Source organism: Coregonus clupeaformis, chromosome 24 (genome assembly GCF_020615455.1).
Source record: "Coregonus clupeaformis isolate EN_2021a chromosome 24, ASM2061545v1, whole genome shotgun sequence".
Lineage (NCBI taxonomy): Eukaryota > Metazoa > Chordata > Actinopteri > Salmoniformes > Salmonidae > Coregonus > Coregonus clupeaformis.
In genome coordinates this window covers 61,759,944-61,786,460 of record NC_059215.1, presented here as the reverse complement: position 1 = coordinate 61,786,460, position 26,517 = coordinate 61,759,944, and the positions used below count along the sequence as shown (strand labels likewise).

The 26,517-nt window shown below is 42.2% G+C and overlaps 1 protein-coding gene across 9 annotated transcripts in view; it reads left to right on the top strand.

Annotated features, from left to right (window-relative positions):
- The first annotated feature begins 730 nt into the window (after positions 1-730).
- The window catches only part of vps8 (VPS8 subunit of CORVET complex), a 125,258-nt gene continuing 99,471 nt past the window's right edge, over positions 731-26,517 (top strand). For 4 of the 9 annotated variants that reach the window (XM_045207398.1, XM_045207399.1, XM_045207397.1 and 1 more), the window contains exons 1-13: positions 731-890; positions 1,311-1,379; positions 1,564-1,694; positions 2,307-2,403; positions 2,497-2,529; positions 11,677-11,731; positions 11,929-11,934; positions 12,509-12,720; positions 12,816-12,883; positions 19,739-19,892; positions 21,126-21,185; positions 23,629-23,736; positions 23,854-23,934. In XM_045207398.1, the coding sequence (XP_045063333.1) occupies positions 819-890; positions 1,311-1,379; positions 1,564-1,694; positions 2,307-2,403; positions 2,497-2,529; positions 11,677-11,731; positions 11,929-11,934; positions 12,509-12,720; positions 12,816-12,883; positions 19,739-19,892; positions 21,126-21,185; positions 23,629-23,736; positions 23,854-23,934 (1,146 nt within the window). In that variant the 5' untranslated portion in view covers positions 731-818. The remainder of the gene's footprint in view (positions 891-1,310; positions 1,380-1,563; positions 1,695-2,306; positions 2,404-2,496; positions 2,530-11,676; positions 11,732-11,928; positions 11,935-12,508; positions 12,721-12,815; positions 12,884-19,738; positions 19,893-21,125; positions 21,186-23,628; positions 23,737-23,853; positions 23,935-26,517) is intronic. The other 5 variants (XM_045207401.1, XM_045207400.1, XM_045207396.1 and 2 more) reach the window with 3 other exon arrangements.

Genomic DNA, 26,517 nt, shown 5'->3' with positions numbered 1-26,517 from the left:
CACACCACAATACTTTTTTAAATTTGGGACCGGGCTCAAAAGATTGGTCACACTCATCACTTTCGCCTGTATTTCTGAAATAGGACACAAGGAGGCAGCATTTAGCTACTTTTGATCATTTCAACACCATGTTGTAGTTAGTAGGCCTAAGTAGGCTGTGTTTTGGACTCCCCCTGCTGGTTAGAAGTTGCAATTACATTTATCAGAATCTTCATCCCTCCACCGCACACATAAACCTGTTCCAAGCATCTGAAGCAAGGTGAATATATAACAAGGTGAATATAACGTGCATACATTTTATTCCTAAAATAGACCCCGTATCTCCCTGTGGAGTAGAAGGAAGTGTGCTCTGCCTATCCTTGACTGATCAGATTCGGAGTGCTGATCGAGGATCAGTTTTGCCTTTTAGATCATAATGAACAGATTGTATGGACAGGGGGGACCTGATCCTAAATCAGCACTCCTACTCTGAGATGATGAATACGGGTCGAGGACTCCTGCAATACCAGAGAGAGCGAAACATATCTGGAAAATAGAGATAGGGAGGGTAGCTGGCAATACTGAACTCATTGATTTCACTCTAAAAAAATGTGAACTATTACAAAAAATGCACACTTTTTGTTGGTATTCTTCGCTCAAGACGAAATGTTTCCCAACCTTGCCAAACGTTCGGAACACTGAATACACCCATAGAGTCGTGACGTAGCACGTGAGACACCATTCTTCCGGTACAACAAGGAAGAGCAGAATCTGAGAGATGTGATACCGCTAGATATTATTTCGTTGTGTATGTAGATTAATATATTTGAACTCTTACAATGTCAGAATCACCAGATACACGCAGTTTGGTTTCTGCGTCATCCCAGCTCAATTTAATGGAAATAGATACGGTGAGTGCGACTGTCGCGCGCATGGCCGTTTCTCAACTGTCTTTGTTGTTTCCTTGATAGCCTTGGTGGAGGTGGAAGCGATTAGCCAGCTGGCTAAACCTAGCTATTTTTTTTTCAATAGATGCACTCAAGGTGATAGTTTATTTGTGCAATTTAAGCTTTAGCTAGCATTAGTCTTATTTTGCTGGTTGTCAAATGTGTAGCGTGCTAGTGGGCTACTTCGTTGTCCTTTCTTTAGCCTAACACTGCCATGTCTCTGCTAAGTTATACGTTTAATGTCGGATCAAAGATCGATAGAACCATAGCATTTGGTAGAATACTAATAGTAATTGAATAACACATCTATGGCTAGAACGACCACTGAGCTCTATAGACTTCATTGTGCCGAACACATATTCCTTCCTTATCTATTCTTCTCAGATCGATGATAAAGAGTTTGACATTCCCCAAGTGGACACCCCTCCTACCCTGGAGAGCATCCTGAATGAGGTAACTGGCTCTCATCTTTCAATAACTATACCTATTCCATTCCAAAGACTGCAGGAATCGGACAGCTTCTTGGTCCTTGACTTCTTACAGAACAATACAATGTTCTGTAAGAAGTCAAAACAGTGGGGTAGCCCTACATCCATACCTGGGCTAACAGTTGTGATTCTTCTGTCTCCTGTTTCAGCCTGAGGATGAGGATGAGCCCTTCATCCTGGAGGACACGTGTCTTCTGAACACAGAGAACATCGATGCCCACTCCTGTGAGACCTCCTCACTGGCCAGCTCCGACAGCGGAGACCGCACACATCTCAAACGGTAGCCTATACACACACACACAAACTCAGCTATGTCTTACTATACTTGGAAGGACTTTTTTGGGACCAACAATTGATTCCCATTGAAAATTATATTTTCCTAAACGTAACCCTAACTCCTAACCCTAAACCTAACCCCTAATTCTAACCCTAAACCTAACCCCTAAGCCTAAAATAGCGTTTTTCCTTGTGGGGACCGGCAAAATGTCCTCACTTGTCAGAATTTTCCTTGTTTTACTATCCTTGTGAGGACTTATGGTACCCACAAGGATAGTTAAACAGAAATACACACACACACACACCCCCTCGGACGGTGAGAGGATACAGACTTTCACTCACAGGTTTGATGCAGGCAGCTTATCATTTCCTTTTCAACCTTCTCTGTTAGGTCTGTCCACTGCGGTATATTGTTCATACCTAGGTCATGTTTTGAGACCCTTCTTTGATGTGCTGTATTGAGCAGGTTACATTATGCGTTATGCATTATGGGTACAGTTAACTCTGACATTTGTGGTCACACTTGAGATTCAAACTTAACAGTCTCCCCTCGGGTGTCTGTGTGTGTGTGTGTGTGTGTGTGTGTGTGTGTGTGTGTGTGTGTGTGTGTGTGTAGGAAGAGGAAGACAGTGGAGCTCAACGCTACAGTCCATGGCTCTGTGCTCCGACACAGCATCCTGAAAGGCATCTCTGCTCAGATAGTCTCAGCCGCCGTGAGTAACACCCACCACACACACACACAGCTTTCAATTTTAACGTTTTGTCATGCCTCACTGAAATGTACTTTTTCCTTCGTTGTTCTTCAGGACAAAGTAGATGCTGGATTACCAACTGCAGTAGTAAGTATAAGCATCACATACTATGCTGTAGTGGTGCTCCTTTGACCCTTTCTAGACTGGTCCTTTTCTCTAGTTAAATGTCTTCTCTCTGTTTCTAGACTGGTTCTCTTCTCTAGTTAAATGTCTTCTCTCTGTTTCTAGACTGGTTCTCTTCTCTAGTTAAATGTCTTCTCTCTGTTTCTAGACTGGTTCTCTTCTCTAGTTAAATGTCTTCTCTCTGTTTCTAGACTGGTTCTCTTCTCTAGTTAAATGTCTTCTCTCTGTTTCTAGACTGGTTCTCTTCTCTAGTTAAATGTCTTCTCTCTGTTTCTAGACTGGTTCTCTTCTCTAGTTAAATGTCTTCTCTCTGTTTCTAGACTGGTTCTCTTCTCTAGTTAAATGTCTTCTCTCTGTTTCTAGACTGGTTCTCTTCTCTAGTTAAATGTCTTCTCTCTGTTTCTAGACTGGTTCTCTTCACTAGTTAAATGTCTTCTCTCTGTTTCTAGACTGGTTCTCTTCTCTAGTTAAATGTCTTCTCTCTGTTTCTAGACTGGTTCTCTTCTCTAGTTAAATGTCTTCTCTCTGTTTCTAGACTGGTTCTCTTCTCTAGTTAAATGTCTTCTCTCTGTTTCTAGACTGGTTCTCTTCACTAGTTAAATGTCTTCTCTCTGTTTCTAGACTGGTTCTCTTCTCTAGTTAAATGTCTTCTCTCTGTTTCTAGACTGGTTCTCTTCTCTAGTTAAATGTCTTCTCTCTGTTTCTAGACTGGTTCTCTTCTCTAGTTAAATGTCTTCTCTCTGTTTCTAGACTGGTTCTCTTCTCTAGTTAAATGTCTTCTCTCTGTTTCTAGACTGGTTCTCTTCTCTAGTTAAATGTATTCTCTCTGTTTCTAGACTGGTTCTCTTCTCTAGTTAAATGTCTTCTCTCTGTTTCTAGACTGGTTCTCTTCTCAAGTTAAATGTCTTCTCTCTGTTTCTAGACTGGTTCTCTTCTCTAGTTAAATGTCTTCTCTCTGTTTCTAGACTGGTTCTCTTCTCTAGTTAAATGTCTTCTCTCTGTTTCTAGACTGGTTCTCTTCTCTAGTTAAATGTCTTCTCTCTGTTTCTAGACTGGTTCTCTTCTCTAGTTAAATGTCTTCTCTCTGTTTCTAGACTGGTCCTCTTCTCTAGTTAAATGTCTTCTCTCTGTTTCTAGACTGGTTCTCTTCTCTAGTTAAATGTCTTCTCTCTGTTTCTAGACTGGTTCTCTTCTCTAGTTAAATGTCTTCTCTCTGTTTCTAGACTGGTTCTCTTCTCTAGTTAAATGTCTTCTCTCTGTTTCTAGACTGGTCCTCTTCTCTAGTTAAATGTCTTCTCTCTGTTTCTAGACTGGATCTCTTCACTAGTTAAATGTCTTCTCTCTGTTTCTAGACTGGTTCTCTTCTCTAGTTAAATGTCTTCTCTCTGTTTCTAGACTGGTTCTCTTCTCTAGTTAAATGTCTTCTCTCTGTTTCTAGACTGGTCCTCTTCTCTAGTTAAATGTCTTCTATCTGTTTCTAGACTGGTTCTCTTCTCTAGTTAAATGTCTTCTCTCTGTTTCTAGACTGGTTCTCTTCTCTAGTTAAATGTCTTCTCTCTGTTTCTAGACTGGTTCTCTTCTCTAGTTAAATGTCTTCTCTCTGTTTCTAGACTGGTTCTCTTCACTAGTTAAATGTCTTCTCTCTGTTTCTAGACTGGTTCTCTTCTCTAGTTAAATGTATTCTCTCTGTTTCTAGACTGGTTCTCTTCTCTAGTTAAATGTATTATCTCTGTTTCTAGACTGGTCCTTTTCTCTAGTTAAATGTCTTCTCTCTGTTTCTAGACTGGTTCTCTTCTCTAGTTAAATGTCTTCTCTCTGTTTCTAGACTGGTTCTCTTCTCTAGTTAAATGTCTTCTCTCTGTTTCTAGACTGGTTCTCTTCTCTAGTTAAATGTCTTCTCTCTGTTTCTAGACTGGTTCTCTTCTCTAGTTAAATGTCTTCTCTCTGTTTCTAGACTGGTTCTCTTCTCTAGTTAAATGTATTCTCTCTGTTTCTAGACTGGTTCTCTTCTCTAGTTAAATGTCTTCTCTCTGTTTCTAGACTGGTTCTCTTCTCTAGTTAAATGTCTTCTCTCTGTTTCTAGACTGGTTCTCTTCACTAGTTAAATGTCTTCTCTCTGTTTCTAGACTGGTTCTCTTCTCTAGTTAAATGTCTTCTCTCTGTTTCTGGGGCGGCGCACAATTGGCCCAGCGTCGTCCAGGGTAGGGGAGGGAATGGCCGGCAGGGGATGTAGCTCAGTTGGTAGAGCATGGCGTTTGCAACGCCAGGGTTGTGGGTTTGATAAAATAATGTATGCGCTAACTGTAAGTCGCTCTGGATAAGAGCGTCTGCTAAATGACTAAAAATGTAAATGTAAAAAATGTTTCTAGACTGGTCCTCTTCTCTAGTTAAATGTCTTCTCTCTGTTTCTAGACTGGTTCTCTTCTCTAGTTAAATGTCTTCTCTCTGTTTCTAGACTGGTTCTCTTCTCTAGTTAAATGTCTTCTCTCTGTTTCTAGACTGGTTCTCTTCTCTAGTTAAATGTCTTCTCTCTGTTTCTAGACTGGTTCTCTTCTCTAGTTAAATGTCTTCTCTCTGTTTCTAGACTGGTTCTCTTCTCTAGTTAAATGTCTTCTCTCTGTTTCTAGACTGGTTCTCTTCACTAGTTAAATGTCTTCTCTCTGTTTCTAGACTGGTTCTCTTCTCTAGTTAAATGTCTTCTCTCTGTTTCTAGACTGGTCCTCTTCTCTAGTTAAATGTCTTCTCTCTGTTTCTAGACTGGTTCTCTTCTCTAGTTAAATGTCTTCTCTCTGTTTCTAGACTGGTTCTCTTCTCTAGTTAAATGTCTTCTCTCTGTTTCTAGACTGGTTCTCTTCTCTAGTTAAATGTCTTCTATCTGTTTCTAGACTGGTTCTCTTCTCAAGTTAAATGTCTTCTCTCTGTTTCTAGACTGGTTCTCTTCTCTAGTTAAATGTCTTCTCTCTGTTTCTAGACTGGTTCTCTTCTCTAGTTAAATGTCTTCTCTCTGTTTCTAGACTGGTTCTCTTCTCTAGTTAAATGTCTTCTCTCTGTTTCTAGACTGGTCCTCTTCTCTAGTTAAATGTCTTCTCTCTGTTTCTAGACTGGTTCTCTTCTCTAGTTAAATGTCTTCTCTCTGTTTCTAGACTGGTTCTCTTCTCTAGTTAAATGTATTCTCTCTGTTTCTAGACTGGTTCTCTTCTCTAGTTAAATGTCTTCTCTCTGTTTCTAGACTGGTCCTCTTCTCTAGTTAAATGTCTTCTCTCTGTTTCTAGACTGGTTCTCTTCTCTAGTTAAATGTCTTCTCTCTGTTTCTAGACTGGTCCTCTTCTCTAGTTAAATGTCTTCTCTCTGTTTCTAGACTGGTTCTCTTCTCTAGTTAAATGTCTTCTCTCTGTTTCTAGACTGGTTCTCTTCTCTAGTTAAATGTCTTCTCTCTGTTTCTAGACTGGTTCTCTTCTCTAGTTAAATGTCTTCTCTCTGTTTCTATACTGGTTCTCTTCTCTAGTTAAATGTCTTCTCTCTGTTTCTAGACTGGTTCTCTTCTCTAGTTAAATGTCTTCTCTCTGTTTCTAGACTGGTTCTCTTCACTAGTTAAATGTCTTCTCTCTGTTTCTAGACTGGTTCTCTTCTCTAGTTAAATGTCTTCTCTCTGTTTCTAGACTGGTTCTCTTCTCTAGTTAAATGTCTTCTCTCTGTTTCTAGACTGGTCCTCTTCTCTAGTTAAATGTCTTCTCTCTGTTTCTAGACTGGTTCTCTTCTCTAGTTAAATGTCTTCTCTCTGTTTCTAGACTGGTTCTCTTCTCTAGTTAAATGTCTTCTCTCTGTTTCTAGACTGGTCCTCTTCTCTAGTTAAATGTCTTCTCTCTGTTTCTAGACTGGTTCTCTTCTCTAGTTAAATGTCTTCTCTCTGTTTCTAGACTGGTTCTCTTCTCTAGTTAAATGTCTTCTCTCTGTTTCTAGACTGGTTCTCTTCACTAGTTAAATGTCTTCTCTCTGTTTCTAGACTGGTTCTCTTCTCTAGTTAAATGTCTTCTCTCTGTTTCTAGACTGGTTCTCTTCTCTAGTTAAATGTATTCTCTCTGTTTCTAGACTGGTCCTCTTCTCTAGTTAAATGTCTTCTCTCTGTTTCTAGACTGGTTCTCTTCTCAAGTTAAATGTCTTCTCTCTGTTTCTAGACTGGTTCTCTTCTCTAGTTAAATGTCTTCTCTCTGTTTCTAGACTGGTTCTCTTCTCTAGTTAAATGTCTTCTCTCTGTTTCTAGACTGGTTCTCTTCACTAGTTAAATGTCTTCTCTCTGTTTCTAGACTGGTTCTCTTCTCTAGTTAAATGTCTTCTCTCTGTTTCTAGACTGGTTCTCTTCTCTAGTTAAATGTCTTCTATCTGTTTCTAGACTGGTTCTCTTCTCAAGTTAAATGTCTTCTCTCTGTTTCTAGACTGGTTCTCTTCTCTAGTTAAATGTCTTCTCTCTGTTTCTAGACTGGTTCTCTTCTCTAGTTAAATGTCTTCTCTCTGTTTCTAGACTGGTTCTCTTCTCTAGTTAAATGTCTTCTCTCTGTTTCTAGACTGGTTCTCTTCTCTAGTTAAATGTCTTCTCTCTGTTTCTAGACTGGTCCTCTTCTCTAGTTAAATGTCTTCTCTCTGTTTCTAGACTGGTTCTCTTCTCTAGTTAAATGTCTTCTCTCTGTTTCTAGACTGGTTCTCTTCTCTAGTTAAATGTCTTCTCTCTGTTTCTAGACTGGTTCTCTTCTCTAGTTAAATGTCTTCTCTCTGTTTCTGGACTGGTCCTCTTCTCTAGTTAAATGTCTTCTCTCTGTTTCTAGACTGGTTCTCTTCTCTAGTTAAATGTCTTCTCTCTGTTTCTAGACTGGTCCTCTTCTCTAGTTAAATGTCTTCTCTCTGTTTCTAGACTGGTTCTCTTCTCTAGTTAAATGTCTTCTCTCTGTTTCTAGACTGGTTCTCTTCTCTAGTTAAATGTCTTCTCTCTGTTTCTAGACTGGTTCTCTTCTCTAGTTAAATGTCTTCTCTCTGTTTCTAGACTGGTCCTCTTATCTAGTTAAATGTCTTCTCTCTGTTTCTAGACTGGTTCTCTTCTCTAGTTAAATGTCTTCTCTCTGTTTCTAGACTGGTTCTCTTCACTAGTTAAATGTCTTCTCACTGTTTCTAGACTGGTTCTCTTCTCTAGTTAAATGTCTTCTCTCTGTTTCTAGACTGGTTCTCTTCTCTAGTTAAATGTCTTCTCTCTGTTTCTAGACTGGTTCTCTTCTCTAGTTAAATGTCTTCTCTCTGTTTCTAGACTGGTTCTCTTCTCTAGTTAAATGTCTTCTCTCTGTTTCTAGACTGGTTCTCTTCTCTAGTTAAATGTCTTCTCTCTGTTTCTAGACTGGTCCTCTTCTCTAGTTAAATGTCTTCTCTCTGTTTCTAGACTGGTTCTCTTCTCTAGTTAAATGTCTTCTCTCTGTTTCTAGACTGGTTCTCTTCTCTAGTTAAATGTCTTCTCTCTGTTTCTAGACTGGTCCTCTTCTCTAGTTAAATGTCTTCTCTCTGTTTCTAGACTGGTTCTCTTCTCTAGTTAAATGTCTTATCTCTGTTTCTAGACTGGTCCTCTTCTCTAGTTAAATGTCTTCTCTCTGTTTCTAGACTGGTTCTCTTCTCTAGTTAAATGTCTTCTCTCTGTTTCTAGACTGGTTCTCTTCTCTAGTTAAATGTCTTCTCTGTTTCTAGACTGGTTCTCTTCACTAGTTAAATGTCTTCTCTCTGTTTCTAGACTGGTTCTCTTCTCTAGTTAAATGTCTTCTCTCTGTTTCTAGACTGGTTCTCTTCTCTAGTTAAATGTCTTCTCTCTGTTTCTAGACTGGTCCTCTTCTCTAGTTAAATGTCTTCTATCTGTTTCTAGACTGGTTCTCTTCTCTAGTTAAATGTCTTCTCTCTGTTTCTAGACTGGTTCTCTTCTCTAGTTAAATGTATTCTCTTTGTTTCTAGACTGGTTCTCTTCTCTAGTTAAATGTCTTCTCTCTGTTTCTAGACTGGTTCTCTTCACTAGTTAAATTTCTTCTCTCTGTTTCTAGACTGGTTCTCTTCTCTAGTTAAATGTCTTCTCTCTGTTTCTAGACTGGTTCTCTTCTCTAGTTAAATGTCTTCTATCTGTTTCTAGACTGGTTCTCTTCTCAAGTTAAATGTCTTCTCTCTGTTTCTAGACTGGTTCTCTTCTCTAGTTAAATGTCTTCTCTCTGTTTCTAGACTGGTTCTCTTCTCTAGTTAAATGTCTTCTCTCTGTTTCTAGACTGGTTCTCTTCTCTAGTTAAATGTCTTCTCTCTGTTTCTAGACTGGTTCTCTTCTCTAGTTAAATGTCTTCTCTCTGTTTCTAGACTGGTCCTCTTCTCTAGTTAAATGTCTTCTCTCTGTTTCTAGACTGGTTCTCTTCTCTAGTTAAATGTCTTCTCTCTGTTTCTAGACTGGTTCTCTTCTCTAGTTAAATGTCTTCTCTCTGTTTCTAGACTGGTTCTCTTCTCTAGTTAAATGTCTTCTCTCTGTTTCTAGACTGGTCCTCTTCTCTAGTTAAATGTCTTCTCTCTGTTTCTAGACTGGTTCTCTTCTCTAGTTAAATGTCTTCTCTCTGTTTCTAGACTGGTCCTCTTCTCTAGTTAAATGTCTTCTCTCTGTTTCTAGACTGGTTCTCTTCTCTAGTTAAATGTCTTCTCTCTGTTTCTAGACTGGTTCTCTTCTCTAGTTAAATGTCTTCTCTCTGTTTCTAGACTGGTTCTCTTCTCTAGTTAAATGTCTTCTCTCTGTTTCTAGACTGGTCCTCTTATCTAGTTAAATGTCTTCTCTCTGTTTCTAGACTGGTTCTCTTCTCTAGTTAAATGTCTTCTCTCTGTTTCTAGACTGGTTCTCTTCACTAGTTAAATGTCTTCTCACTGTTTCTAGACTGGTTCTCTTCTCTAGTTAAATGTCTTCTCTCTGTTTCTAGACTGGTTCTCTTCTCTAGTTAAATGTCTTCGCTCTGTTTCTAGACTGGTTCTCTTCACTAGTTAAATGTCTTCTCTCTGTTTCTAGACTGGTTCTCTTCTCTAGTTAAATGTCTTCTCTCTGTTTCTAGACTGGTTCTCTTCTCTAGTTAAATGTCTTCTCTGTTTCTAGACTGGTCCTTTTCTCTAGTTAAATGTCTTCTCTCTGTTTCTAGACTGGTTCTCTTCTCTAGTTAAATGTCTTCTCTCTGTTTCTAGACTGGTTCTCTTCTCTAGTTAAATGTCTTCTCTCCGTTTCTAGACTGGTTCTCTTCTCTAGTTAAATGTCTTCTCTCTGTTTCTAGACTGGTTCTCTTCTCTAGTTAAATGTCTTCTCTCTGTTTCTAGACTGGTTCTCTTCTCTAGTTAAATGTCTTCTCTCTGTTTCTAGACTTGTTCTCTTCTCTAGTTAAATGTCTTCTCTCTGTTTCTAGACTGGTTCTCTTCTCTAGTTAAATGTCTTCTCTCTGTTTCTAGACTGGTTCTCTTCTCTAGTTAAATGTCTTCTCTCTGTTTCTAGACTGGTTCTCTTCTCTAGTTAAATGTCTTCTCTCTGTTTCTAGACTGGTTCTCTTCACTAGTTAAATGTCTTCTCTCTGTTTCTAGACTGGTTCTCTTCTCTAGTTAAATGTCTTCTCTCTGTTTCTAGACTGGTTCTCTTCTCTAGTTAAATGTCTTCTCTCTGTTTCTAGACTGGTTCTCTTCTCTAGTTAAATGTCTTCTCTCTGTTTCTAGACTGGTTCTCTTCACTAGTTAAATGTCTTCTCTCTGTTTCTAGACTGGTTCTCTTCTCTAGTTAAATGTCTTCTCTCTGTTTCTAGACTGGTTCTCTTCTCTAGTTAAATGTCTTCTCTCTGTTTCTAGACTGGTCCCTTTCTCTAGTTAAATGTCTTCTCTCTGTTTCTAGACTGGTTCTCTTCTCTAGTTAAATGTCTTCTCTCTGTTTCTAGACTGGTTCTCTTCTCTAGTTAAATGTCTTCTCTCGTTTCTAGACTGGTTCTCTTCTCTAGTTAAATGTCTTCTCTCTGTTTCTAGACTGGTTCTCTTCTCTAGTTAAATGTCTTCTCTCTGTTTCTAGACTGGTTCTCTTCTCTAGTTAAATGTATTCTCTCTGTTTCTAGACTGGTTCTCTTCTCTAGTTAAATGTCTTCTCTCTGTTTCTAGACTGGTTCTCTTCTCTAGTTAAATGTCTTCTCTCTGTTTCTAGACTGGTTCTCTTCACTAGTTAAATGTCTTCTCTCTGTTTTTAGACTGGTTCTCTTCTCTAGTTAAATGTCTTCTCTGTTTCTAGACTGGTCCTCTTCTCTAGTTAATTGTCTTCTCTCTGTTTCTAGACTGGTTCTCTTCTCTAGTTAAATGTCTTCTCTCTGTTTCTAGACTGGTTCTCTTCTCTAGTTAAATGTCTTCTCTCTGTTTCTAGACTGGTTCTCTTCTCTAGTTAAATGTCTTCTCTCTGTTTCTAGACTGGTTCTCTTCACTAGTTAAATGTCTTCTCTCTGTTTCTAGACTGGTTCTCTTCTCTAGTTAAATGTCTTCTCTCTGTTTCTAGACTGGTCCTCTTCTCTAGTTAAATGTCTTCTCTCTGTTTCTAGACTGGTTCTCTTCTCTAGTTAAATGTCTTCTCTCTGTTTCTAGACTGGTTCTCTTCTCTAGTTAAATGTCTTCTCTCTGTTTCTAGACTGGTTCTCTTCTCTAGTTAAATGTCTTCTCTCTGTTTCTAGACTGGTTCTCTTCACTAGTTAAATGTCTTCTCTGTTTCTAGACTGGTTCTCTTCTCTAGTTAAATGTCTTCTCTCTGTTTCTAGACTGGTTCTCTTCTCTAGTTAAATGTCTTCTCTCTGTTTCTAGACTGGTTCTCTTCTCTAGTTAAATGTCTTCTCTCTGTTTCTAGACTGGTTCTCTTCTCTAGTTAAATGTCTTCTCTCTGTTTCTAGACTGGTCTTCTTCTCTAGTTAAATGTCTTCTCTCTGTTTCTAGACTGGTTCTCTTCTCTAGTTAAATGTCTTCTCTCTGTTTCTAGACTGGTTCTCTTCTCTAGTTAAATGTCTTCTCTCTGTTTCTAGACTGGTTCTCTTCTCTAGTTAAATGTCTTCTCTCTGTTTCTAGACTGTGTCCGGTGTGATCGTAGTGGGAACGTCTCATGGCCTGGCTCTAGTGTTTGGTAAGTCCTTAACATATCATTGATTAGGACTACAGTCATATAATCATTGACATGAGCCAGTGCAATGCATGGTTAAGGACAAGGTAGTAACTAAGTAACTAATTTGAGGCTGTGTGAACTATGAATTCAACTGAAGACTGTTAGATACTTAGTTGGTTGTTGTCTCTCTGTCTGTCTGGGCTACTCTGAATGGAAAGGAAAAGGTACATTCCGCCAATAGCGCTCTCTCTCTCTCTCTCTGTTTCTGTCTCTCTGTTTCTGTTTCTCTCTCTCTCTCTCTCTCTCTCTCTCTCTCTCTCTTCTCTCTCTGTTTCTGTCTCTCTGTTTCTGTCTCTCTCTCTCTCTCTCTCTCTCTCTCTCTCTCTCTCTCTCTCTCTCTCTCTCTCTCTCTCTCTCTCTCTCTCTCTCTCCAGCCATATTGTAGACCTCGGACTTGCTCAGCATCGGCATGTTATCATATTCTCTGCACTTGCTATTTCATTTCTCCAAATGGTTTTTGAATAAGGTTGTTTGTCTATGTGTCATTCATCCGGCTGGTTCAGACATGTGTTCTCGTATTTAGTGTGATTGTCATTCATTACTGTGTGGAGCATGTTTTTGGTTTGATTTATGCTTTTGAGCAGAACATGTGTTTGGACTAATCTCCATCTTTTATAAAGACTGACTGTCCCAGTGTCACTGCTGTTGTTTTATAAGGGTACAAGAGTTAAGAGTGGTCTCTCCCATAGTGCTTTGCTCCACAGTGCATTGCCTGATGGGTAATGCGGTTTATTTCAGATCTGAACCAGGCTCTCCGTCTGTGCTTGGGCAGCACGGCGACAGGGGCGGAGTATGGAGCAGTCTCCGCCCTCAGCATCAACCACGACTGCACCCGCCTTCTCTGTGGCTTCGCCAAGGGACAGATCACCATGTGGGATCTGGCCAATGGGAAGCTTCTGCGAACCATTACCGACGCCCACCCACCTGGCACCGCTATCTTGCATGTCAAGGTAGTCAGTCAGTAAATTTGTACTTGAATTGAAATGTGTCTTCTGCCCAGACTGTCTCTATTTAACTCCTTTATTGTCCCCCCCCTCTCTCTCAGTTCACTGATGACCCTACGCTGGCAGTGTGCAACGACAGTGGTGGCTCAGTGTTTGAGCTGGCTTTCAGGTAATACCCATCTGTCTCCTCAGAGATTGTGTGTGAAGCTACCTGCAGTGACTGACAGGGGGCAGTGTTGCTCTGCAGACGTTGCCACAGCAGTCAGTAGTAGTGATGGGCAGGTTGACCCCATAACCTGCGGTCCCCGTGGATACCGTGTGGGTTGAATAAAGGGAAAAACAATGCCTAAAAACATCCATTAATGTATAATTATTTAGCGTATCTATAGGCTACATTGAGTGTTTTCTTTCATGACGTTTATCTGGCATTAGTGCATAAGCCTAAGCTTTAGGGCCTAACTGTACACGCACCAAATACAATAAAACTAAATAAAGGTTTTATTTACAACTGCACTCTGGTGAACATAGTGCAGGTGGATATTTAAACCAATGGGTTGAAATTGATGCCAACCTGACGTTCTGAAAGCCTGTTGCAGTCGACAAAAAGGACAAAATGTTAAAACAATAATAATAACACGCAGTAGAAACCAAACGGCTACATAATGCAAAACACATCAAGACTATAACAGACTCAGACTATAACAGATTAGAACAGATTATAACAGGCCCAGACTATAACAGACTCAGACTATAACAGATTAGAACAGATTATAACAGGCCCAGACTATAACAGATTATAACAGATTATAACAGGCCCAGACTATAACAGATTAGAACAGGCCCAGACTATAACAGATTATAACAGGCCCAGACTATAACAGGCCCAGACTATAACAGGCCCAGACTATAACAGGCCCAGACTATAACAGGCCCAGACTATAACAGACTATAACAGGCCCAGATTATAACAGGCCCAGACTATAACAGATTATAACAGGCCCAGACTATAACAGATTATAACAGGCCCAGACTATAACAGACTATAACAGGCCCAGACTATAACAGGCCCAGATTATAACAGGCCAAGACTATAACAGATTATAACAGGCCCAGACTATAACAGATTATAACAGGCCCAGACTATAACAGGCCCAGACTATAACAGATTATAACAGGCCCAGACTATAACAGACTATAACAGGCCCAGATTATAACAGGCCCAGACTATAACAGATTATAACAGGCCCAGACTATAACAGATTATAACAGGCCCAGACTATAACAGGCCCAGACTATAACAGATTATAACAGGCCCAGACTATAACAGATTATAACAGGCCCAGATTATAACAGGCCCAGACTATAACAGATTATAATAGGCCCAGACTATAACAGGCCCAGACTATAACAGATTATAACAGGCCCAGACTATAACAGATTATAATAGGCCCAGACTATAACAGGCCCAGACTATAACAGACTATAACAGGCCCAGACTATAACAGACTATAACAGGCCCAGACTATAACAGGCCCAGACTATAACAGACTGTCACAGGCCCAGACTATAACAGACTATAACAGGCCCAGACTATAACAGGCCCAGACTATAACAGACTATAACAGGCCCAGACTATAACAGGCCAAGAAAACTCAACTGAGAATTTGTTTAGAGAATTTAGCAACACATGTTACCTTCACAGCAGTTCTCTTGATAAAGGTAAAGAACGGGCTTATATACCCAAAATACCCCGGCACACCCAATTGGAGAGAAACCATACCAATGCACACTTTAAGCGGATATATGAATAGATCATCGTTATAGACACTAAAAGTAAATCAAAAAGACAGACGTCGCCACAATAAACTTAAACCATAATTGCTACAGTTGTACTGGTTAAGCAAAACAATGGATAATTGTCAATCTAGTATGAATCCCAAACGGTACTGACCAATGCAATCTAGTATGAATCCCAAACGGTACTGACCAATGCAATCTAGTATGAATCCCAAAAGGTACTGACCAATGCAATGATTGAAATAGCCTACAGAGAGGTGTGGCAACACTGCACGCCCGACACCAACAAAGCTCTCAAATCAACAGGTAGCTATCAGCCTACTATGATGAAACTCAGGTAGCTATCAGCCTACTATGATGAAACTCAGGTAGCTATCAGCCTACTATGATGAAACTCAGGTAGCTATCAGCCTACTGTGATGAAACACAGGTAGCTATCAGCCTACTATGATGAAACTCAGGTAGCTATCAGCCTACTATGATGAAACTCAGGTAGCTATCAGCCTACTATGATGAAACTCAGGTAGCTATCAGCCTACTATGATGAAACTCAGGTAGCTATCAGCCTACTATGATGAAACTCAGGTAGCTATCAGCCTACTATGATGAAACTCAGGTAGCTATCAGCCTACTGTGATGAAACTCAGGTAGCTATCAGCCTACTGTGATGAAACTCAGGTAGCTATCAGCCTACTATGATGAAACTCAGGTAGCTATCAGCCTACTATGATGAAACTCAGGTAGCTATCAGCCTACTATGATGAAACTCGGGTAGCTATCAGCCTACTATGATGAAACTCAGGTAGCTATCAGCCTACTATGATGAAACTCAGGTAGCTATCAGCCTACTATGATGAAACTCAGGTAGCTATCAGCCTACTATGATGAAACTCAGGTAGCTATCAGCCTACTATGATGAAACTCAGGTAGCTATCAGCCTACTATGACGAAACTCAGGTAGCTATCAGCCTACTGTGATGAAACTCATAAAATAAAGCACTTTATTTTATAAACAAATGAAATAGTCCTGGATTTTGTGTTACCTCTAATAGCATAAACGAATGGTGCACTCATAAGTTTAATGCAACAGCAGTAATGCAGTTTATAGAAATGGAAATGTTTCTAGGCTACTTGGCGGAATGGAGAATGGTGGTTCGACGTGATGAAAGAGCAGTAGAGAGCTTGCATTATCACATAGTCTACTGTTCAATAGGCCTAAAGATTCAGTAAATAAATGAATAGCCTAAATGTTAAAGAAAACGTAATTGTTCAATAAATGTTCAAGAGAAAAAAAAGGGAACAGTACAGCAGGTTAGGGTCGGGTGTGGGCCTTAGATGTTCACTTTATCACATATAGTCAGACGGTTGCGGATGGAATTAATCTCCCAGTGTCTGGTGGAAAGCAGACTGAACCAGGTTTTCTTCTAGGATTTTGCCTGTGCTTAGCTCCATTCTGTTTACTTTTTATCCTGAAAACCTCCCCAGTCCTTAACGATTACAAGCATACCCATAACATGATGCAGCCACCACTATGCTTGAAAATATAGAGAGTTGTACTCAGTAATGTGTTGTATTTTTTTTTTGCAGTATTACTTTAGTGCCTTGTTGCAAACAGGATGCATGTTTTGTAATAATTTTATTCTGTACAGGCTTCCTTCTTTTCACTCAATTAGGTTAATATTGTGGAGTAACTACGATGTTGTCGATCCATCCTCAGTTTTCTCCTATCACAGCCATTAAACTCTTAACTGTTTTAAAGTCACCATTGGCCTCATGGTGAAGTCCGTGAGCGGTTTCCTTCCTCTCCGGCAACTGAGTTAGGAAGGATGCCTTTATCTTTGTAGTGACACCATCCAAAGTGTAATTAATAACTTCACCATGCTCAACGGGATATTTAATGTCTGCTTTTTTTATTTTGACCCATCTACCAATAGGTGCCCTTCTTTGCGAGGCATTGGAAAGCCTCCCTAGTCTTTGTGGTTGAATCTGTGTTTGAAATTCACTGCTTGACTGAGGGCTCTTACAGATAATTGTATGTGTGGGTTACAGAGATGAGGTAGTCATTCAAAAATCATGGTAAACACTATTGCACACAGAGTCCATGCAACTTATTATGTGACTTGTTAAGACATTTTACTTTACTTAACTTTTTTTATATATATATATATATATATATATATATATACAGTGCCCTCCACTATTATTGGCACCCCTGTTTAAGATGTGGTCGAGGACTTCCAAAAATTCTCTTTTTTTTTTAAACAACATAGAACCCAAATGCAAAAAAATAGAAAAATCCAACCTTTTATTTAAGTACATTACTTTGGTGGTAAAAAAAAAAATCACACATTTAGAAAAAAAAAAACTTGAAATCATGTGTCCCACAATTATTGGCACCCCTGACAATTCCGCTGAAAATTTTAATTGATTTTTAAAAAAATATATTTTTCTGTAGTTGCTAAAGTTGGTCAGGGTATCTAGGAACTTTTAATTAGTAATTCATGACTTCCTGTTTACCTGGGGTATAAATATGACGTGACACAGAGGCCTAATTCTCTTACCCATTTGTCAACATGGCAAAGACAAGAGAACACACCATTCAAGTAAGGCAGATTTGTGTCGACCTTCATAAGTCAGGCAATGGCTACAAGAAAATAGCCACTCGCCTTAACTTGCCCGTATCTACAGTCAGAGGAATCATTAAGAAGTTTAAAACAACTGGAACAGTGACAAACAAGGCTGGAAGAGGTCCCAATTTTATCTTGCCACAACGCACAGTGAGGAGGATGGTAAGAGAAGTAAAAAAAAGTCCTAAGCTCACTGTCACAGAATTGCATCAAAGAGTGGCATCTTGGGGTCACAAAGTCTCCAAAACAACCATCAGACGCTCTCTACATGCCAACAAGCTGTTTGGGAGGCATGCAAGGAAAAAGCCTTTTCTCACTAACACTCACAAACGTAAACGTCTGGAGTTTGCTAAGCGGCACTGGGACTTCAACTGGGATCGTGTGCTTTGGTCAGATGAGACTAAGATTGAGCTTTTGGCAACAAACACTCTAAGTGGGTCTGGCGTAAAACAAAAGATGAGTATGCCGAAAAGCACCTCATGCCCACCGTGAAGTATGGTGGAGGATCTGTGATGCTGTGGGCCTGTTTCTCTTCCAAAGGCCCTGGGAACCTTGTTAGGGTGCATGGCATTATGAACGCTTTGAACTACCAGGACATTTTAAATAAAAACCTGATAGCCTCTGCCAGAAAGCTGAAGATGGGTCGTCATTGGGTCTTTCAGCAGGATAATGATCCAAAACAGGTGGCAAAATCTACACAAAAATGGTTCAGCAGTCACAAACTCAAGGTCCTCCCATGGCCATCTCAGTCCCCAGACCTCAACCCAATCGAAAACCTGTGGGGCGAGCTAAAGAGGAGAGTGCATAAGAGAGGACCCAGGACACTGGATGATCTAGAAAGATTGTGCAAAGAAGAATGGTCAAAGATCCCTCTCTCTGTGTTCTCCAATCTTGTGAAATGTTATAGGAGGAGATTAAGTGCTGTCTTGTTGGCAAAAGGGGGTTGTACAAAGTATTAACATCAGGGGTGCCAATAATTGTGGGACACATGATTTCAAGTTTTTTTTTTTCTAAATGTGTGTGAATTTTTTTTTACACCAAAGTAATGTACTTAAATAAAAGGTTGGATTTTTCTCTTTTTTTGCATTTGGGTTCTATGTTGTTTAAAAAAAAAAGAGAATTTTTGGAAGTCCTCGACCACATCTTAAACAGGGGCGCCAATAATTGTGGAGGGCACTGTATATATATATATATATTCTACTTTGGGGGTAGATCAGCTTAATATTGCAGATATAGGTTGAATACTTATTGACTCAAGACATTTCAGCTTTTCATTTTAAATGAATTTGTAAAAATTTAATTATGGGGTATTGTGTGTAGGCCAGTGGCAAAACAAATCTCAATTGAATCCATTTTAAATTCAGGCTGTAACACAACAAAATGTGGAGAAAGTCAAGGGGTGTGAATACTTTGTGAAGGCGTATATGAAGTCATATGTATATCACATAGATACGTTAGACTGTAGTTGGTTTATTTCTGACCCTCACATTATCTCCCTGTTATTTACACATTCAAGCACCCGTCACTATCTGGAACAACAGTCTAACGGGACATTATTTTAATGAGTTATTACAGTGAGACGGGGGGTGCGTTCGTAAATTCACTCTGGCTATCTACTCCGACTTCAGAGCACTCTCGTCTGAGTGTGCCAGTGTGCAGAATAGCTGCCCGTTGAATATGACCTGTGTCAGTAAACGTCGGCAAAAAAGCGTAATTAAATTGTTGCCAGCAGCACAGTTACAGTCACCAACGCTCTGGATAACATGAAAACAGCCAAACCAGCTCTGCTAGGGTGAGTAAAACGGTCAGAGTGAGGTGTTCTCTAATTTATGTCTGGAAGTAGCTAGCAAGCTAGCTAACTTTAGCCAGTTAGCTTGGGTGCTTGACTGCCGTTGTGAGCTCAGAACGCTCGGATCAACCCAACTCCTCGGCCAGAGCGTCCAGTGTGCTCTCTGAACGCTCCGAGAGCGAAACACTCTGAATGTACGAACTGACTATCTGACAATGCTGTGAATATACGAACGCCCAGAGCACACTCTGAGCACTCTCTGGCACTCCAGAGTGAATTTAGGAACGCACCCAGGGAATGTGTTTGTGTCTGTAATGAGGTACTACAGTGAGACAGAATGACCGCTGCTCTGTTATAGAGGCATTATTAGATGAAACTGTCTCTCTTACTCAGGTCAGATTAATGGAAAAAGTGGGAGAGGTACTGTTTTGGTTTTCTAGCTTCTCTAAGAGTGTGTGCCAAATGGCACCCTATTCCATATAAAGTGCACTACTTCTGGTCAGGGCCCATAGGGTGCCATTTGGGACTCATCCATTCTGCTGTTTTGACCTGTCAGTTTCAGTTTTGTCCTCTCTCCTCTCTCCCCCCTCCTCCCTCCTCCCTCCTCTCTCTCTGTCTCTGTCTCTCTCTCTCCCCCCTCCTCCCTCTCTTTCTCTCTCTCTCTGTCTCTGGCTCTCTCTCTCTCCCCCCTCCTCCCTCCTCTCTCTCTCTGTCTCTGGCTCTCTCTCTCTCCCCCCTCCTCCCTCCTCTCTCTCTGTCTCTGGCTCTCTCTCTCCCCCCTCCTCCCTCCTCTCTCTCTCTGTGTGTGTAGGAGGTTGATGGGGATGCGTACATGTGAGTCTCGTTGTCTGTTCAGTGGCTCTAAGGGAGAGGTGTGTAATGTGGAGCCTCTTCTTACTGCCCCGGACCTGAAGGATCACCCCATCACACAGTACTCTCTGCTGGCCATGGCCTCTCTTACTAAGGTAAACCCTACACCCTATACCAGGTTTCCCCAACTGGCGCCAATTATTTGGCCCCCCAAGTTTTCTGAGTAAAAACAAAATACAACTTATTTTTATTTAAATGTTTTATTGTTGGACATTAAAAAATGGTGAAAACACCAGCAAATCAGCTCCAATTGATTTACATTTTGGAAATCTGTTTCGAAGTATTCCCACGCATAATAGAGAGAGATACACTCAGTGGCCAGTTTATTAGGTACACCACCCTGTTCACGAAAATGGTTTGCTCCTACAGACAGTGAGTCACATGGCCATGGCTTGCTATATAAAGCAGGCAGACAGGCATCAAGGCATTCAGTTACTGTTCTACTGAATGTTAGAATGGGCAAAACAAGTGACCTACGCGACTTTGAGCGTGGAGTGATCTTCGGTGCCAGGCGCGCCGGTTCCAGTATCTCAGAAACGGACAGCCTCCTGGGCTTTGACGCACGACAGTGTTTAGGGTTTACAGAGAATGGTGCGACAAACAAAACATCCAGTCAGCGGCAGTCCTGTGGGCGAAAACCGCTCGTTGATGAGAGGTCGAAGGAGAATGGCAAGAATAATGCAAGCTAACAGGCGGGCCACAAACAAGCAAATAACGGCCTATATTTCACCCTGCAGTCTGTTCTATACTGGATGACACATGACATTGACACCCTATATTTCACCCTGCAGTCTGTTCTATACTGGATGACACATGACATTGACACCCTATATTTCACCCTGCATTCTGTTCTATACTGGATGACACATGACATTGACACCCTATATTTCACCCTGCAGTCTGTTCTATACTGGATGACACATGACATTGACACCCTATATTTCACCCTGCAGTCTGTTCTATACTGGATGACACATGACATTGACACCCTATAATTCACCCCTGCAGTCTGTTCTATACTGGATGACACATGACATTGACACCCTATATTTCACCCTGCAGTCTGTTCTATACTGGATGACACATGACATTGACACCCTATATTTCACCCTGCAGTCTGTTCTATACTGGATGACACATGACATTGACACCCTATATTTCACCCTGCAGTCTGTTCTATACTGGATGACACATGACATGACACAGTAGAGAGATGACAGTAAACTATGTCATTGTTGTATTTGTCTTGCGTTTCACTTCATCTTCCTCTTCAGTTCCACCGAGAATGTTTTGTCTGTTTCAATCCAACACGTGTTTGTTCCTTTCAGATTCTAGTGATCGGACTGAAGCCTTCTCTCAAAGTGTGGATGACATTTCCCTATGGCAAGGTACCTGTTCTCTCATCTATGCCTTTCACTCTCTCCCTCACAACCCTTTCTCTCTCGTTATCCTTCTCTGACCTCTCTTCCCCCTCTCCTTCTCTCCTTCCCTCCCTCTCTGACCTCTCTTCCCCCTCTCCTTCTCTCCTTCCCACCCTCTCTGACCTCTCTTCCCCCTCTCCTTCTCTCCTTCCCACCCTCTCTGACCTCTCTTCCCCCTCTCCTTCTCTCCTTCCCACCCTCTCTGACCTCTCTTCCCCCTCTCCTTCTCTCCTTCCCTCCTCTCTGACCTCTCTTCCCCCTCTCCTTCTCTCCTTCCCACCCTCTCTGACCTCTCTTCCCCTTCTCCTTCTCTCCTTCCCACCCTCTCTGACCTCCCTTCCCCTCTCCTTCTCTCCTTCCCTCCTCTCTGACCTCTCTTCCCCCTCTCCTTTTCTCCTTCCCACCCTCTCTGACCTCTCTTCCCCCTCTCCTTTTCTCCTTCCCACCCTCTCTGACCTCTCTTCCCCTTCTCCTTCTCTCCTTCCCTCCTCTCTGACCTCTCTTCCCCCTCTCCTTCTCTCCTTCCCACCCTCTCTGACCTCTCTTCCCCCTCTCCTTCTCTCCTTCCCACCCTCTCTGACCTCCCTTCCCCTCTCCTTCTCTCCTTCCCACCCTCTCTGACCTCTCTTCCCCTTCTCCTTCTCTCCTTCCCTCCTCTCTGACCTCTCTTCCCCCTCTCCTTCTCTCCTTCCCACCCTCTCTGACCTCTCTTCCCCCTCTCCTTCTCTCCTTCCCTCCTCTCTGACCTCTCTTCCCCTTCTCCTTCTCTCCTTCCCTCCTCTCTGACCTCTCTTCCCCCTCTCCTTCTCTCCTTCCCACCCTCTCTGACCTCTCTTCCCCCTCTCCTTCTCTCCTTCCCACCCTCTCTGACCTCTCTTCCCCCTCTCCTTCTCTCCTTCCCACCCTCTCTGACCTCTCTTCCCCCTCTCCTTCTCTCCTTCCCACCCTCTCTGACCTCTCTTCCCCTTCTCCTTCTCTCCTTCCCTCCTCTCTGACCTCTCTTCCCCTTCTCCTTCTCTCCTTCCCTCCTCTCTGACCTCTCTTCCCCTTCTCCTTCTCTCCTTCCCACCCTCTCTGACCTCTCTTCCCCCTCTCCTTCTCTCCTTCCCACCCTCTCTGACCTCTCTTCCCCTCTCCTTCTCTCCTTCCCACCCTCTCTGCGACCTCTTCCCTGTTCCTTATTTTAATGGGATTCTGCCTCACTGTAGAACAGCGGTAGAACAGCGGTAGAACAGCGGTAGAACAGCGCTAGCTAAAGGCCCATAAAGTTTTTATGAACGCAGCCCTAAACCCTTTATTGAATGTCACAATCATAACATGCCTAGCTACATGTTAGTTTTTCAGCCTTGCTGCTGCTAGGAACAGAACAGGAGATTGGGGGCTGGGGGGAACACAGTAGACGCTGCCTGGCTAGGAACAGAACAGGAGATTGGGGGCTGGGGGGAACACAATAGACGCTGCCTGGCTAGGAACAGAACAGGAGATTGGGGGCTGGGGGGAACACAATAGACGCTGCCTGGCTAGGAACAGAACAGGAGATTGGGGACTGGGGGGAACACAATAGACGCTGCCTGGCTAGGAACAGAACAGGAGAAAGGCCCTGTAATTTCTATTCATTGTATGAAGATTCAGCTATTGCTGAAATGATGAAAGTTCATGCGTCTTCATCATGCGCTGCGGTTGTGCAGTAATAAGGTTTTGTTCACACATACAGCAGGCAGAGAGAATATAAAGGACAAGGATTTTGTAAAGGCTGGAGGACATTGTTGGAGAACCCTTTTCGCAAACCCTTTTGTTCAAAAGAAACCCTAGGTCCTAAGCCTCAGCCCTGTGTAGATCTGAGAACCCCTAGGTCCTCAGCCTCAGCCCTGTGTAGATCTGAGAACCCCTAGGTCCTCAGCCTCAGCCCTGTGTAGATCTGAGAACCCCTAGGTCCTAAGCCTCAGCCCTGTGTAGATCTGAGAACCCCTAGGTCCTAAGCCTCAGCCCTGTGTAGATCTGAGAACCCCTAGGTCCTCAGCCTCAGCCCTGTGTAGATCTGAGAACCCCTAGGTCCTAAGCCTCAGCCCTGTGTAGATCTGAGAAACCCTAGGTCCTCAGCCTCAGCCCTGTGTAGATCTGAGAAACCCTAGGTCCTCAGCCTCAGCCCTGTGTAGATCTGAGAAACCCTAGGTCCTCAGCCTCAGCCCTGTGTAGATCTGAAAGGATCTTTTTGTGAGGGTTATTTACCTCATCCACAACCAATGTGTAGCGCCCACCTTGGTGATGCACACTACACCATGGCAACCATTTTGCACCACCTAGAAATGGCACCCTAGTCAAAAGTAGTGCACTATGAAGGGATTATGGTGCCATTTGGGACACACTATGAGAGATGAATAAGACCTATCTATTGTTGTTGATGTTCCAGACGGACCCGACCAGTGTTCCCCAGCTGGCCTGGCAGTTTGTCCCTGTTCAGAAGGTGGTCAACCCCATCCTGGCATTCTGCAGAGGAGACACCATACACTTCCTGCTGGTAACACCTCACTTCCTGTTTACTTCCTGGTTACCATTATTCCTTGTTTAATAAACAATAACAATATATTTTTTGTAAACCTACTGTCCTGTTGACTGACTGTTTGTTTGTGTCCAGGTGAAGAAGGATGAGACCGGAACCATCCATGTCATCAAGCAAAGACAGCTGCAGCTGAACTGTGACATCATCAGTCTGAGCGTAAGTGTCACATGATGTCACTTCAGGATCTGTCTTACTTTATAGGCTACTTCAGGATCTGTCTTACTTTATATGCTACTTCAGGATCTGTCTTACTTTATAGGCTACTTCAGGATCTGTCTGACTTTATAGGCTACTTCAGGATCTGTCTTACTTTATAGGCTACTTCAGGATCTGTCTTACTTGATAGGCTACTTCAGGATCTGTCTTACTTTATAGGCTACTTCAGGATCTGTCTTACTTTATAGGCTACTTCAGGATCTGTCTTACTTTATAGGATACCTCAGGATCTGTCTTACTTTATAGGCTACTTCAGGATCTGTCTTACTTTATAGGCTACTTCTCCTCTTTTTTTAACCTCTCCGCTTCTCCATTATTTTCTCTCCTCTTATCCTTACTAAATGGGCGTGTTTGACATTGCAGCTGACTTAAACCATTTGTCAAGACTGACAGCTCTACAAAGAACCTTGCATCATAAATAACTACTCAATATTATTTGTAGATCAGTCAGCCAGTCACAATTTACCCATGATACGTCACGGTTTTGAACACGGCCAAAGTCTCTCTCCTCTGTCGCCTCATTCTGTAGAAGCTGTTAAGGAGCCTTTTGGACCTAGACTTGGTGCTCCGGTACCGCTTGCCGTGCGGTAGCAGAGAGAACAGTCTATGACTAGGGTGGCTGGAGTCTTTGACAATTTTTTGGGCCTTCCTCTGACACCGCCTAGTATATACAGTGAGGGAAAAAAGTATTTGATCCCCTGCTGATTTTGTACGTTTGCACACTGACAAAGACATGATCAGTCTATAATTTTAATGGTAGGTTTATTTGAACAGTGAGAGACAGAATAACAACAAAAAAATCCAGAGAAACGCATGTCAAAAATTTTATAAATTGATTTGCATTTTAATGAGGGAAATAAGTATTTGACCCCTCTGCAAAACATGACTTAGTACTTGGTGGCAAAACCCTTGTTGGCAATCACAGAGGTCAGACGTTTCTTGTAGTTGGCCACCAGGTTTGCAAACATCTCAGGAGTGATTTTGTCCCACTCCTCTTTGCAGATCTTCTCCAAGTCATTAAGGTTTCGAGGCTGACGCTTGGCAAATCGAACCTTCAGCTCCCTCCACAGATTTTCTATGGGATTAAGGTCTGGAGACTGGCTAGGCCACTCCAGGACCTTAATGTGCTTCTTCTTGAGCCACTCCTTTGTTGCCTTGGCCATGTGTTTTGGGTCATTGTCATGCTGGAATACCCATCCACGACCCATTTTCAATGCCCTGGCTGAGGGAAGGAGGTTCTCACCCAAGATTTGACGGTACATGGCCCCGTCCATCGTCCCTTTGATGCGGTGAAGTTGTCCTGTCCCCTTAGCAGAAAAACACCCCCAAAGCATAATGTTTCCACCTCCATGTTTGACGGTGGGGATGGTGTTCTTGGGGTCATAGGCAGCATTCCTCCTCCTCCAAACACGGCGAGTTGAGTTGATGCCAAAGAGCTCGATTTTGGTCTCAGCTGACCACAACACTTTCACCCAGTTCTCCTCTGAATCATTCAGATGTTCATTGGCAAACTTCAGACGGGCCTGTATATGTGTTTTCTTGAGCAGGGGGACCTTGCGGGCGCTGCAGGATTTCAGTCCTTCACGGCGTAGTGTGTTACCAATTGTTTTCTTGGTGACTATGGTCCCAGCTGCCTTGAGATCATTGACAAGATCCTCCCGTGTAGTTCTGGGCTGATTCCTCACCGTTCTCATGATCATTGCAACTCCACGAGGTGAGATCTTGCATGGAGCCCCAGGCCGAGGGAGATTGACAGGTATTTTGTGTTTCTTTCATTTGCGAATAATCGCACCAACTGTTGTCACCTTCTCACCAAGCTGCTTGGCGATGGTCTTGTAGCCCATTCCAGCCTTGTGTAGGTCTACAATCTTGTCCCTGACATCCTTGGAGAGCTCTTTGGTCTTGGCCATGGTGGAGAGTTTGGAATCTGATTGATTGATTGCTTCTGTGGACAGGTGTCTTTTATACAGGTAACAAGCTGAGACTAGGAGCACTCCCTTTAAGAGTGTGCTCCTAATCTCAGCTCGTTACCTGTATAAAAGACACCTGGGAGCCAGAAATCTTTCTGATCGAGAGGGGGTCAAATACTTATTTCCCTCATTAAAATGCAAATCAATTTATAACTTTTTTGACATGCGTTTTTCTGGATTTTTTTGTTGTTATTCTGTCTCTCACTGTTCAAATGAACCTACCATTAAAATTATATACTGATCATTTCTTTGTCAGTGGGCAAACGTACAAAATCAGCAGGGGATCAAATACTTTTTTCCCTCACTGTAGGTCCTGTATGGCAGGAAGCTTGGCCCCAGTATTGTACTGGGCCGTACGCACTACCCTCTGTAGTGCCTTACGGTCGGATGCCGAGCAGTTGCCATACCAGGCGGTGATGCAACCGGTGAGGATGCTCTCGATGGTGCAGCTGTAGGACTTGGTGTTGGAGTCATGCTTGGCCACGCAGTCATGGGTGAACAGGGAGTACAGGAGGGGACTAAGCAGGTACCAATGAGGGGCCCCCGTGTTGAG